The sequence below is a fragment of the Pteropus medius genome, unplaced genomic scaffold (assembly GCF_902729225.1).
Source record: "Pteropus medius unplaced genomic scaffold, Ma_sr-lr_union100, whole genome shotgun sequence".
In the NCBI taxonomy this organism is placed as follows: Eukaryota; Metazoa; Chordata; class Mammalia; order Chiroptera; family Pteropodidae; genus Pteropus; species Pteropus medius.
In genome coordinates, this window is record NW_024352787.1 from 21,971,218 (window position 1) to 21,985,432 (window position 14,215).

Genomic DNA, 14,215 nt, shown 5'->3' on the forward strand with positions numbered 1-14,215 from the left:
CGGTTTTGTTTATTTACTAGATTGGAATGTAAATTACAAACAGTCAGCACTTTGCTTTGTTTACTTCTGTAACTTCAGCACCTAGAAATATGCCTGGTATATAGAGAGACCCAGTGACTGTTGGTTGAATTGATGCCTCTGTAAATGAATGAATCTGTGAAGCTGCAGGTAGTTGTGGTAATGATGGTAGCTGAAATTTATTCATACTTTTTTGAGGTGCTGGACCATGTTCTCAGTCTTTTATTTCTTTTAGTTCTTTTAACTTTACAATAATAAGATACAGATACTAGTATTCTCCCTACTTTACAGAGGCACAGAGATTCATGTTTAAACCCTCACAGTTGACACCAGAGCAAGCTCACCACAGACACAGTGAAACCCAAATGTGAAGTCGATCATTTGAAATAAAATCTAATCAAATTGAATCTAATAACATTCCTTTTTCAGTAATCCCATATGCTTCTCTTTGTCTTTGGCAGTCTGAACATAAGCATGCTATAGATTAAAAGGTTAATGTACTAAAATTACTTATTTCTATTGATCAAATAATATGAAGAAAGTGAAAAGGAAAGCCATGGAGTAGATGAAAACGTTCCCAACACATTTATAACAGAGCTCTTATATCTAGAATGTATAAAGAATTGGGGTGGGAGAGAGGCGGGCGTTGGGTCCAGCAGAAAAAAGACAGATATCCCTATGGAGAAATATTCAAAACACTTGAACAGGTACTTCACAAGAATAGAGATCCAAATGGCCAGAAACATACTCAACTTCAATAGTAATCAGGCAAATACAGACTAAAACAATGCAAAAGTGGCTAAGATTTAAAAAACTAAGAACAGCAAGAGTTGTTGAAGAAGCATAAATACTGGAACTCTGTTACACTGCAGGTAAAATGACTTTGGGAATCAGTTTTACAGTATCTGCTAAAGTTGAATGTATACACATCCTATAACCCAGCATTTCCACTCTTAGGCACATCCAAGAAAAAATATGTGCCATTGTGCATCAAGAATCAAGTACAGTAATACTCATTGCAACATTATTTTCTAAGAGTCCCAACTGAGAACAAACAACTTTTATTAGTAGTATATTCATAAAATAGAGTATTAAACAGTAATGAAAATATCTACAGCTACATAAAACAGCTTGGATAATCTTACATACATCAAATTCAGTGAAAGAAACCAGACATAAAAGAATATATGGCATAATAGCATTTCATACAGTTTCTTAAAACAGGCACAAGTAAACTTTAGTGTTATAAGAGAAAACAGCATTGTTTTATAATAGCTAAAAAGTGTAAATAATCCAAATGTCTGTCATCGGGGGAATGTTTGATAAACTGTTGTATATTCATATAATAGAATACTAGATAAGAAAGAAAATGAACAAATCTCAACATACAGAACATGGACAAATTTATAAATACAATGTTGAATGACAGAAGCAATACATAAAAGAATACATGATTCCATTTATATAAATTTCAAACATAGGCAAAAATCTAAACTATAATGTTAAAGTCAGGATGTTAAATATATTGGGTGCATAGGGAGTGGATAGTAGATGGGTGTTTTCTTTATCTTAATCCCTTGAGCTATATATACATTCATGTTTTATGTATATATTTTTTATATGTTTCATTTCACAATTTAAAAAGGTTTAGGAAAGTAAAAGAGGGCCTGCCCTGGATTCATACCACTTGGGTTCATATTTGGGCTTTGCTGCTTTCCAGCTGTGTAAATTTTGGGAAATTTAATAGCTCTAGGCCTCAATTCTGTAATTGTAATGCGAAGATAATAATCAAAACTATTTTGTAAGAATTGTAAAGATTAGACAAATATTGGAATTTGGGGTAAGATATTAAGTACTTACAGCAACACCTGGCACATAGTAAATGCTAACTCATTGTTAACTCTTGATATCATTGCCAGTTTATTACATTGTGGCATTACATTATATTTATAAATCTATCATGGCTCTCTATGTAGGTGAGTTTATGTTATGGTCTCTCAGAAAGTTTAGTTTATTTACTGTCCATGTTTTTTCATAAATTAATCATTAGGTATTTTAAAGATGTATTTTACAATTCCAAGTAGAATTTTCTTTGCCTTGCAAATTGTAATTGTATATATGCAGCATATAATGGCATATAGTAGCTAATACTTGATATGACTAACTGCTGCTGGGCTTAGTTCTAAGTGCTGCATGGATTAACACTTTTAATCCTATGTAAAACCCTCATTTTACGCAGGTAGAAACTGAGGATAGATGTAAAGATAGCTAGCATATGGTCTGGGATTAATCTGGCCTGAGAGTCCATATTTACCCCACTACTATGCTAGAAAAGCTGTTTATTTATTTTTTATTTGAACATAATCTAATTTTTCTTAGATTTCCAAGAAGCCAGTTATATCATTTGCAAGTATGTATTTTTTATGTACTATCCAGTAATTCTTGTTTTTGCCTTATTGCTTTGATTTTAACTTTCAGAGATGTGTTTATAAAAGTAACAGAGTGGACATCCTTCTGTTAGTCTGACTTAATGGGAATGCCTCTCTTTTAAACCACTAAAAACATTGACTATTGACTAGAGAGTGTTTTCTTTATGTTAAGGATGTGTTTTTTTTTAATTTTTGAGTTTACCAAATGGTTTTCAATATGTTTATTTGATATGTTTCGATATGTTTTGTTTTCAAATTACAGATAGCTTTTAAGCTATATCAAATGTCTTTGTGTATCTATGCAGATGATTGCATGGCTTTTCTGTATTGAACTATCAATGTGATGAATTCTATTAATATATAGCTTAATAGTGAATCATCTTTGCATTCCTAGAATTTTTAACATAATGTTGAATTTTATTTGCTAAAATTTTTATGAGATTTTTGCGTATATAAGTAAAAGTGAGATTGGTCTGCAGTCTTACCATTTTGTTTTTAGCATTTGGTGAATTCTAGCTATGTAAAGGAAATCTGGATGATTTCTATCTTTTCATTATATACTGCATTTAAATAATAATTTCGAGTACATTTTCTTGTATGGCTGCCTAATACTATTCATTAAATATCTTTTGGTTTTCTTTATTAAAGATTTAAAGTGTTTCTTCTTTTTTGCTAATCATGGAAATCATCAAACACAAAAGTAAAGAGATTGGTACCACTTTGTTTCTCTCTCACCTCACTTTGTTTTTCTCTGGAGTATTTTGAGTTCTGCTACTTACAGCATGGTTGGAGGTTTAGCAGCATAGGTATTACTGGTTTCTTGCTGCAGGTGGGTGGATGTAATTACGTACACATAACCACATGCATCATATTGCCTTTGACATAGTTGATTGGTTATAGGCAAATCACATATCCTGCCCCCACCATTCCTTTAGATTTTAAACTATCATTAATAATGTTTAAATAAGTCTCTGAACTTGTAATAGTTTGTCTTGGGTGCTGGAAGGGAGCTACAAAGTCAAAGGGTATAAGCTTTTAAAAGACTTCGATGACTATTGTCTAATTGCTTTTCAGAAAACCAGTACTTCTTTTGGTTATATGGCAAACAAATGGCAACATTGACAGTTTGTAAATGTGCGTGTTCTGCTAACAAGAGATCATTAAATAATGAGAATGCAGAAAAGAGGACAAGAGTAATTAGAAATTCCTATCATAAACAACTTGAGTGATTGGTACCTGGAAGACGAATTGTTATTTGAATTAATTTTTGACAGTCTAAAATATCACTGACAAGTAATTATTTTTTGTATACTATCTCATAATTCTTATTCTTGTCTTATTGCTAATTCAGTGTGTATTTGTCAAGAAACTTTTGGGTACCTGATACGGTGTTAGATATTGTGAGTGAAAGAAATATGCCAATATTTGCACTATTATAAGGTTTATGGGAATCTTATTGCTTTCTTTACACTTTTTTCATCTTTCTACATAATATAACTTCAGTTGATATAAGTTCGTGCTGGACTTCACCTTACTTGGGTTCTCTATGGGTTGAAGAAATTTGAAAGTCTTCCTAGGTATGACTTCTACCAAAATAAAAACAAAGTTGGCTTTTCCTTTGTTTTAGCAACAACGTACTGTCTACAGACTGACTCTAGTGAAAGCGTGGAATGTGGATGAACTCCAAGCCTATGCTGAGTTGGTGTCCCTAGGGAGTCCTGACTTCATCGAAGTAAAGGTAAGCTGGTGCTGGCTATTGCTGTGTACATTTCACATGAAGCTTTGTTCACCATAATGGAGTTAAAAATCTTTAAAACTCTACAAGAGATCCCGTATGTTTTGTTTATTCACTCAGAAATATTAATCAAGAACCTGGCACTATTCTAGGCATTGAGGATAATAACGGTAAAGACTAAGCATTCGTTCTCACAAAGCTTATATTTTAGTGAGAGGTAGGCAACCAACACAAAATAATTAAAAACTACATACAGCTGATCTTTGAGCAATGCAGGGTTAGGAGTGCCAACCCCCTGCACAGTTGAAAATCCATGTATAACTTTTGGCTTCTCAAAAGCTTAACTACTAATAGCCTACTGTTGATCAGAGCCTTACTGATAACATAAACAGTTGATTAACACATATTTGCATGTTATATACTGTATTCTTATGTTATGTACTGTGTTCTTATAATAATGTAATCTAGAGGAAAGAAAAATGTTATTAAGAAAATCATAAGGAAGAGAAAATATATTTATAGTATTTATTGAAAAAATTCGCCTCTAAGTGGACCTGTGCAGTTTGAACCTATATTGTTCAAGGGTTAACTGCAATAACATTAATATACTGAAAAATAAAATAGTGTTATATTGAGTAATTGATTGGCTTTTAAATAAATTTTTAGTATAGAAAACTTCAAACTTATTCAGAAATAGACTTCAGTCTAATGAACCCCGTTCATCCATCACCCAGCTTCAAAAATTATCAACTCCTATTTCATCTACACCCCTACCCATTTTCTCTGCTGTTACCTATTATTTGAAGCAAATCTCCACATTATATCATTTATTCATAACGATGTTTCAATATATATAAAAGATATGCACTTATTTTAAACACCTATTCAAAATACTGTTTTCATAACTAAACAACTTTAACAGTAATCTTTAGGTATTGGAACATAAAAGGTTTCAAACTTGACCAGTTATTTCAGCAGTATTTTTGAATTTGGATCCAAATAAGGACCATTCATTGTAATTTGATTATTTTTCTCTTAAATTTATTTTAATCTGTTAGTTCTTCTTCCATATGTTTTTTCCTCCTTGCAACTTATTTTGTTGAAGAAAATGGATTATATATCCTGCCTAGTTCCCTGTATTTATATTTTGTTTTGCTGCTTACATTTTCCTCTCCTGTATTTCCTATGAATTGGTAGTTAGATCAAGAGAGGACTGAATAGATTCAAGTGTGTGTGTGTGTGTGTGTGTGTGTGTGTGTGTGTGTGTGTTTGTTTGCATTTCAAGATTATTTCATTGGTGGTATTGTATACTTCCAGCAGGAGACATGTAGTGTCTGGTTGTCTGTGTATATTATTGCGAGTGTTTCTTTGGGATGGATTCCTATAAGTGGACTGATGTTTAAAAGGGTAAATATGTATATTGTTTTGCTAGATATTGTGTTGGCTATTCTAGATTTCATAAAAAGGAGGGCTTTTCTGAGATGATTTTTTCATAACTGTACTTAAATACTAAGCAGCAACACCATATGAAAAAGCTTGGGGTCAGAGCATTTTGTAAGATGGTTAAGCTAAAGTACAGAGGTCTCATGTGATCTCTCTGGCGGAGTTGGAGTTGGCAGTAATGCAAGATGAATCAGAAAGCTGTGCTGGGCCAGACTTCGTTAGGCTTTTCAAACAAGGATAAGAAAATTGGATTTTATACTCAGTTTCATGATAAGCTTTTCTCCATACTAAGTGTCAATGAAAGGGTTTTAAGATGGAGAGTGATGCAATCTGATTTATGATTTTAAAAGATCACCTTGCTGTAGTCATGAGTGGATTATATAGAGAAGTAGTAGAAGTAGGTATACCAGTTACAAAGCTACAGCTTAATCTAAGCAAGAGATGTGATGGCTTGGAGAGGTCCATTGGTAATATAGTTGGAGAAGAGTGGCTGCATTTGGGGTAAAATTTGGAAGTACAACTAACAGAACTCGTTGCTAGATGATGTGTAAAGAAGGAAAGAACAAAAGGAAACAAGAATAGCACTGGGTTTTTGGCTTAAAAAGTTGTGTGGATGTGGAACAATTTACTGAGATGGAAAGACCAGTATGGGAAGGAGGTAAGTTTAAGGGGGGAATTTCATGAGTTATATGCTGGCCTTATTAAATTTGAGGTATTTTTTAAATATCCAAGTATAGGTTCAAATAGGCCATAGGTTATATAAGCCTGGAGGTCAGGGATAAGACAGGGCTGACAGTAACGATTTGGAAGTCATCAGCATGAGATGGTACTTACAACTATTGAGTGTTAAGATGTAGATGGCTTTCTAAGAATCCACGAAATGAGAGACAGTGACCGGAAAATTTACCCAGTCTCTGAAAACCCCACTCTTTAGTTTATGTATATGAAGCTGAATATACTCTGTGTCATATCAGTGTATATATCAGATTTTTAAAGCTGTTTTTAGTAAGTTTATCTTTCTTTGTTACTTACTCTGAAGAAGTGGAAGGTGGGAACAGATGAAATACTGCTGAGTGTGTGGCATTTTGTCGAATCAGGTCAAAGACACTCTTTTCTTTGAAATTGCTATTAATAATTAATATTAATGATGCAAAGATACAAACTACATCTGAAATATATGTATTGGCTTAAGAAAACCTTACCAACATCAGGGATTAGTAGTGTTTAAATTTATGATTTAATTCTCAAAGAATACTGCCTCAAATTATGTTGCACTAAAATGTTATAAAGCAACTTGGATATAGCACATGGCCACCTTCTTTTTCATTTTCTATTTCTTTCTTTGCAGTCATGTTTTCTATAATGAATGAGATATTTTATAATCTGAAAAGACTCAAGAAATATTATTTTTTTTAAAGGAAGATGGCTACAAAAAAAGAAAGTTGGCTCCGGTATGAACAGTGTAATTTTCTGACAGATAGTTTTTAGTTGGGCAAACTAGTAGCATAACTAAATAGATAAAGCCTCCTGTCTGTACCTGAGATGTCATAATAACATAGTTTCTTTCAAACAGTATTTCTATTTTATTATTTTATCCCTGCATCAACAAATATTCTTGAGGTCTCTCCATGTGCCAGGCCTTGTCAAAGCACAGGGATAAAATTTGATATTGATATGCTATTTTCACAAATAGATATCTTATTGAACTAGGCAAAGTCTACTAAAGTAATAGAACTACATTGAAAGATTTTATTTTTAAATTCTTGGAGAAATAAATAATCTAACCACAATATAGCTGTCTTATTTAAATGATAAAATATAGGGTAGTAGATAACAGTTTGTGTTTTATCAGAGGAAAGCATGGTGATAGTCACCTTGTCTCTTACAGACCTGCAGTATTATAGTATGAAGTGCTTGGGCCATTGGGATTGGGTCACATGCTTTATGAAATTTAGCTGTCATTTATCTAATGAGTTAATGAAGTACCTTCCTTAAACTGAAGTAGGAAGAGGGATGTTTACAGAATATAATATGCTACTAACAAACAGAACAAGTTATAGAATAATATTTATTATTTTGAGGTAGTAATGATATCAGGACCCCTCCCCAGAGCCACTAAAATGAAAAACAGCCTTGAACAATAGCTTTGAAGTAGCGAAGCAGTTTTGTAGTTTAAAACTTCCTGCTAAAGGGGAAAATAATGGGAATAGGGAAAGTCCCTAACGTAGGCATGCACAGAAGTACATCTGGTGTGACCTAGAATTCACCTTTGCTTCATTATACGATCATTGTAATAAATTAGCATTGCAGTTAAGGCTGTACCCATCATGCATCTGATGCCATGACAGTTCTGAAAAGCCCAAACATGGTAAGAAAAAACACCTTAATTCCAGAAAAAAACACCTTCTTTCCATGAAGTGACCATTCAAAATCATGAATATTCCACCCATTAATAGATTAATAGATAAAATTCCCAGCCCCACTATGGGTGGGGCAGCTCTCCCTTGAGCCTGTCTGCTTTCCCTTCTGCGGGTGTACTTTTGCTTGGCAGAAGTTCTTTGGGGCTGACCACTTTTGGCAGCTTACTCTCCCTTTTCAGTGAGCTTACTTTGTTTTCAAGGCTGACCACTCATGGCTGCCTCTTTTCCCTTCTAAAAGTGTACTTTTGCTTTTAATAAAGCTGGCTTGCATACAATAAATTTCTAGGTGTCTGCCTTCAATTCTTTGTTGACCAATGCCAAGAACCGAGGTCCAGGAGTTCCAGGATTCCCCAGAACCAGTAACAATTTGATTACATTTTAATTGTATATGTTTAGATATTTATGTAAGAAAAGTATGGAAGTGTTGCAGGAAGCAACACCTGACGGAGGAAATTGGACGCTCAGACATCTTTGTTGGAGGAAGGAGAATTTATTAGCTGGCAGAGCACATGGGGCTTAACAGCACCAACGCACAAGCTCCCTCCTAGTTATATTTCTTACAATTTATATATCTTTGCAGTGTCCGTGCAAGGGGTACATAATTCCTTTGTCTGAGGTCTTACGTGTACCTCATGACTCAGAATGGGGAGGGAGAGTTTTGGTGGGGGCTGCGAGGGGTGCCTTTTTCATGAATCTCTCTGCTGTAGGAGATGGGAGCCGTAAGGTCTTTATTTACTAGCTGAAAGTTTACATGGGGATTCAAGATCTGTGGGCAGAGCAGTATTTTGGCAGCTTGGTATTCTAATTAAACTGACTGATATCAAAGGACTCCCGGTACTGTTTTTATCCCCTATAGTTTGATGAGAAAACAAATGTCTTTATGACTTTTTGCAGTGATATACTAACATGTCATTCCTATACTCTAAAAATGCTTCAACAGCTACCCTTCAAAATCAGCCCAAGCTTCTCAGCATGGCCTCAAGGCCTTCTTACTGGACTGCCCACTCAGCACTCAGTTTTTACCTGGCTAAGCTGCCTATCATCTCTATAATCTCCAGTCGGGAGCCCCAGCTGACCCCAATATCATCATATATTGTGCATATCTGGTATAATGGTCTAAATTCTGAACTCTCAGAGGGCAGGAGGTGTGCCTGTTCTTCTCTGTACCCCCAACCAATCTATGCTGAATGACTTAAAGATCGAGTAACGAGTTGTTCTATGATAATAAATCCCACAGCTCTTTTCTGATCTAATATAACATTTCATTCACATAATTCAGGATTTTTCTACTCTTTAATGTGGATGGTAAAAAAAAAGGCCACGCAGTAACATGACACACTTAAGAGAGGCCAGCATGGCGAGCCCTACAAACTCAGAGACTGAAAGTAACCACATAGGATGATCTGAACATAAAAATTTCTAACCAAAAACAGGTCATGGCGAGTAGTCACATCCTGAGCCTGCTGCTCTCTTGACAAAGGTCAATCTTTACCTTAAGTGAGCCTGTCTATTGTCTTTTTGCATCTAAGGTAAGGTGCCCTTGGAATGTTAGAGTAATCCCTTTTTTCCAGACCCCTCAGGGCACAACCCACTACTACACCAGAGCACAAGACCACAGAACCCCTCATGGTTATCTTGTCTCTGTATACCATCTCTATATGCTGTAAATGTTAATTTTTAACTCTCCTCTACCCACCAATGTAAAAGAAGTATGTGCCCCTCTGTTTTTTTATCCAATCCGAGAATTTTTCACTTTGCTTTCTCCTGCCCCCTTAATCTGCCACTAGTGAACCCTCCTTACATCTCCTCCTTTGATTCTAATATATAAAATAAGCTGCAAAACTGCCATTCTCCAGAGCATTTTCTTAATCTGTTGAGATTTTGCTTCCCAGCAATTGTCATCAGTTTGGCTCAAATAAACTCATTAAAATTCTCTACAGGTTTGGACATTTAAGTTGACATTAACAATCATGAACCAACTGATAAAACACTGGCTAGGTGTTGCTACATACATTAACAACTGGTACTATTCCTTACCTCTGTGTGAAGAAAGAGTAAGGCTGTGCTAAAATATCTGTTTTGCAAGATGCATTCTGCAAGGCTTGAGCTCTGTAGACAGTTACAGCGCTAGGGATAAGAGAGTTCTAAATCATTTGACAACAAATAATTACTGAGCACTTACTATTCTCAAGGTACAATGCTAGGCAGAGGATACAAAGACAGTATTTCATTTATAAATAGTGTGTTATGAAAGTTTTTCAGTGAGGCAGATGTTTGTAACACGAAACACACTTTCACAAACAAGCAAGCCAACAATGATAGTTAAGATACTCAGCAAGCAAATAAAGGCCTATTCGAACCTAATGAAGCTAAAATATATGTTAATTTACAGGGAATATAACAAAAATATTTTACAAAACTAGCAATGAAAGAAAAGAAGAAATCAATATAATAAAGAAATAGCTTTTATTGATTTAGTTTAAATAAATGTGCTTAATGGAAAGTGAGCTAAACATTTACTGAATCCAGACAGATCCATTACACCACTGAATTGTCAAAACAAAGCTATTAAATTGCTGCTATTCTAACTTTAATCTTGAGGAAGTTTAGCCTCAAGGAGGATTTAGTAACCAGTCCTAGGCTCCTTCAGCACCTTTCAGGAATGTAGCAAAGCTGTGCTCTTCCCTCTCCCCCACTTGAGACTCCAGTGTGTGTAGACTATGAGAGATTCCAGCACTCCCCACATAGACATGTGTTCAGGAAATACAAAGTGTTGTGGCGCGAATGATTCTGAGACCCAGGGAGCCAATTGAGATTAATTATGAGCCTTTATTAGCCCGGGGACTGACTCTCTACCCCCGCAGGGTTAGAGGAGATCAGCCCCAGGGTTTGAGAGTGAGGCAGTTATAAAGCCTAGAACAAGCAAGCAGATTACAGAAGCAGAAGTTGGCCATTAGCACAATACATCACCTAGTACCACACCCTGGTTAACAAGTAAGTGGATTATAGAAGCAGACATTGGCCATCTTCATATCTTATACAATACACCTCCTAAACCACACCTAAGCAAGTAGGACAACTTCTGGTATCTAAAGATATTTCTTCCCTGTAGCTGATTTAGCTAGTTGGCTCACTTGAAAATTTTCCACCCTTAACAAAAGGATATGAACAGTATTTCGTTTGCTTCTGCAGAGAGCCCCAGGCATATCACTAGCTTAGGGGTCAATTTGTACTATTAATTTCACATTTTCAGAGCATTTATGTGACCTCGAGGTACTATTGATGCAGAACAGGGCAAATCTCCCCAAGTGGGGGTATTCAAGGTGTACACCCGCCAAGAGTGAGGGTTCTTGACTCTGCGCTGGAAAGAATTTAAGTGTGAGCCAGAGTAAGAGACAAAGAGGAAAGTTTATTAGAGAGAGAATAAAGCTTCACAGAGATGTGGTCTCTCAAAGTCAGAATGAGACCCCGTATGTTTGAGGAATTGGGTTTATATCTGTTTTCCTTTCATGGTATAAGTATGCAGTGTTAAAGGCGTGGGGAAGTAGTTCCTGATCTCAGCAGGAATCTTCCTGTGGTTTGGCCCTATGCGGATCAACCAAGTTTCCTGTCTAGCAGCACGTAGCAGGCTCTGAATACAACCTGGTTTAACATTGAGTCAATCTATGTAGTTCTCATGCCACTTTCTTACATTACACTTAAATTTTAATGACAACCCCTTTTGAGGGATAAGTCCTGGAGACTTTTTTCTTTTTACCAAGAGCATAGGTAAGGCACAGGCTTCCAAGTGCCATTTTGTGTCAGTGGGTAAATTTTGTCCTATTCGGCCTTTCACTGAAGATAAAAGGGCCTAGTGTTCTGTCCTTTAAACCCAAGTCCTGTCTTTGCCAGAGCTGTGAAAGACCTGGGTGGTCTCTCATCTAAGCCCTAAGGAATCTTACAGATCCAACAGATCAGCTGTGCTCTCAGGAGTATGTTTACCATAACATATTTACTTCTACGTGTTTGTTTTTGGAGGAGTTTGAGGTTATTTTAGCCTGCCATATTGCTAGCTCTCATCAAATATTTTTTTAGAGGTTTATTATTATTATTTTTTAAAACTCCTCCAGTAGAGAAAAATTTTATTTTAATTAATAACAACAAAAAGTGACCTTTTCAAACATGAAATAGTTTAACCCTATTAAACAAGAAAGGATGCCTTCTCCATTTACTGATTTCATTTCAATCATTTGAATTATAAAAGCAATATATATGCTCATTGAAATAATTTGCATAACACAGAAGTATTAAAAAAATTAATAAGCCTTTTCTTTCTCTTCTACCAAATAGAACACTGTTTACAATCTGATATATATCCTTCTAAGAGAGGAGAGGAGGCATCTGAAAAATGCAAAGGGAAGGGCCTACAGAAATGATCCACTCAGCCAGTTATAGATTGACCACACCCTATAGATCTCTAAATGGCCTTTTGGAAACTCTTGTCACACCTGCAAGATAAAAGATCTGTAGATAGATAAGACCAGTGTTCTGGGAATTCCTTTGTTATAACTTTCACTAGGAACTTGAAAGTGCATAGATAGACCTGTTCTTCAAGAAGTTTTTTTGGGTCTCCTTGTCATTCCTCAACCTGTAGATTCTGGAGTTAGTGACTGCTTTTCATTTGCCACATCGTACCCATCTGTTTTCTTGAGATTATTCTTTTTTAAAAGTTGTGAGGGAAGAACTTGGTGCTGGTGATAAATTGGGCAGGTGTGGGGGTGGTGGTGGGATCAGAAGGTGTCAAACAGCCATAATATGAGAGAAAATAAAGCATTTTTAGGCAATTCAGGGTTAAGTGTGTTCAAGAATAAAGTCAGGGCAAGTCATCAGTATACTAGAGTGTAGGATGAAATGAAGTAGCCAGAGCAGAGAAGAGAGCTGTGTCAGTCAGAGAGTCCTGGGAAGGGGGTGGGGGTGGGTGCGGTCAGAACTAACTCGTTGGAGAAGGAAATGGTCCGGCAGGGTCAGGCTGCCGCAAAAGTGCTTTCTAAAGTGCTATAAACCATTATGTGAATCTATAGAAAAGTGTTATGTGAAGGCATAGTAATGAACTATGGCATTCATTCTTTAATTTCATTTCCAAACCAAATCTCTGCTTGATGTTTCATTATTTATTATTGCTGAATAAGAAATATTGAAATATCTTCCAAAGCCATTGTCATGAATATAAGATCTTGTCTAAAATCTCTGCTTCAGCGAACTTTTAAATATTAAAAATAAATTCCTTTGAATTAGTTACTATATACATGGCTCTTCATATAATTCACACATTATAAACAGTATTTAAATTGAAGTAAAGTTCATTTTTATGACTATTTTGACCTATCAGTAAATTATTTTCATATTTTTTATACATTTGAGTATGTTTAGCACAATTTTTCATCTATGCTTTCTTAAAGATTTTTAAAATTATTTCTATTATTTGCTTTTGTAATTCACCTAAAACTCAGACTCAATTTAATGAATTCTATAAATCATTGGCAAAGTAGAGAAGGTTCTCGTGTTTACTGTAATTAAGTTGGGTTGCTTGTAGTTTATGGTCAGCAACAGTTATCTCAATTTTTGTAATGTTTTGCAACAGCCATCTGGAATAGAGCATTTTGCAGAGATCATGAGTTTTTGGCCAGGTCTCAGCTCTGCCGTCAGTAGGGTCATGGTCACTCTGTAGTGTTCATTTGTGAGTTTTTCATTTAATATCATTCTGCCCCCCTTTAATATGTGTATGGGTAGGTGTGTCTGTGTGTGAGAGAGAAAGTAAGAGACAGAGAGTCTGTGTGAGTGGTGCATATTTTTTTATTTCCATGATTCTCTACTTAGTAGCAGCATATCTAGAATAGCAAACAATTTGTTAGGAAAATTTGATTCTGGTGTATTTGAAGAGCCTGCAAAGTTAAGATATCCCTTATTATTAGAAAATTAATCATTTATCATTATGTAATCAGCAAATAGAGAACTTAGTTATAAAATTTCAGGGTTTGTAATATATGGGCTGTCAGGTAGAGTTCAAAACAGAAGCAGTTATCTCACTGCATATGTACTGAATAGGAATTTCTGTAGAGGTGAGATGCATGTATGTATGTGTAGGTGTGTTTAAATGTATATATGTATATCCACAAATATATTTCCTATTT

At 35.3% G+C, this 14,215-nt stretch overlaps 1 protein-coding gene across 3 annotated transcripts in view; it reads left to right on the forward strand.

Annotated features, from left to right (window-relative positions):
* Positions 1–14,215, forward strand: part of LOC120591729 (S-adenosyl-L-methionine-dependent tRNA 4-demethylwyosine synthase TYW1) — a 191,984-nt gene that overhangs the window by 138,078 nt on the left and 39,691 nt on the right. For all 3 annotated transcript variants that reach the window (XM_039849387.1, XM_039849389.1, XM_039849388.1), the window contains one exon: positions 4,075–4,185. In XM_039849387.1, coding sequence (XP_039705321.1) covers positions 4,075–4,185 — 111 coding nt within the window. The remainder of the gene's footprint in view (positions 1–4,074; positions 4,186–14,215) is intronic.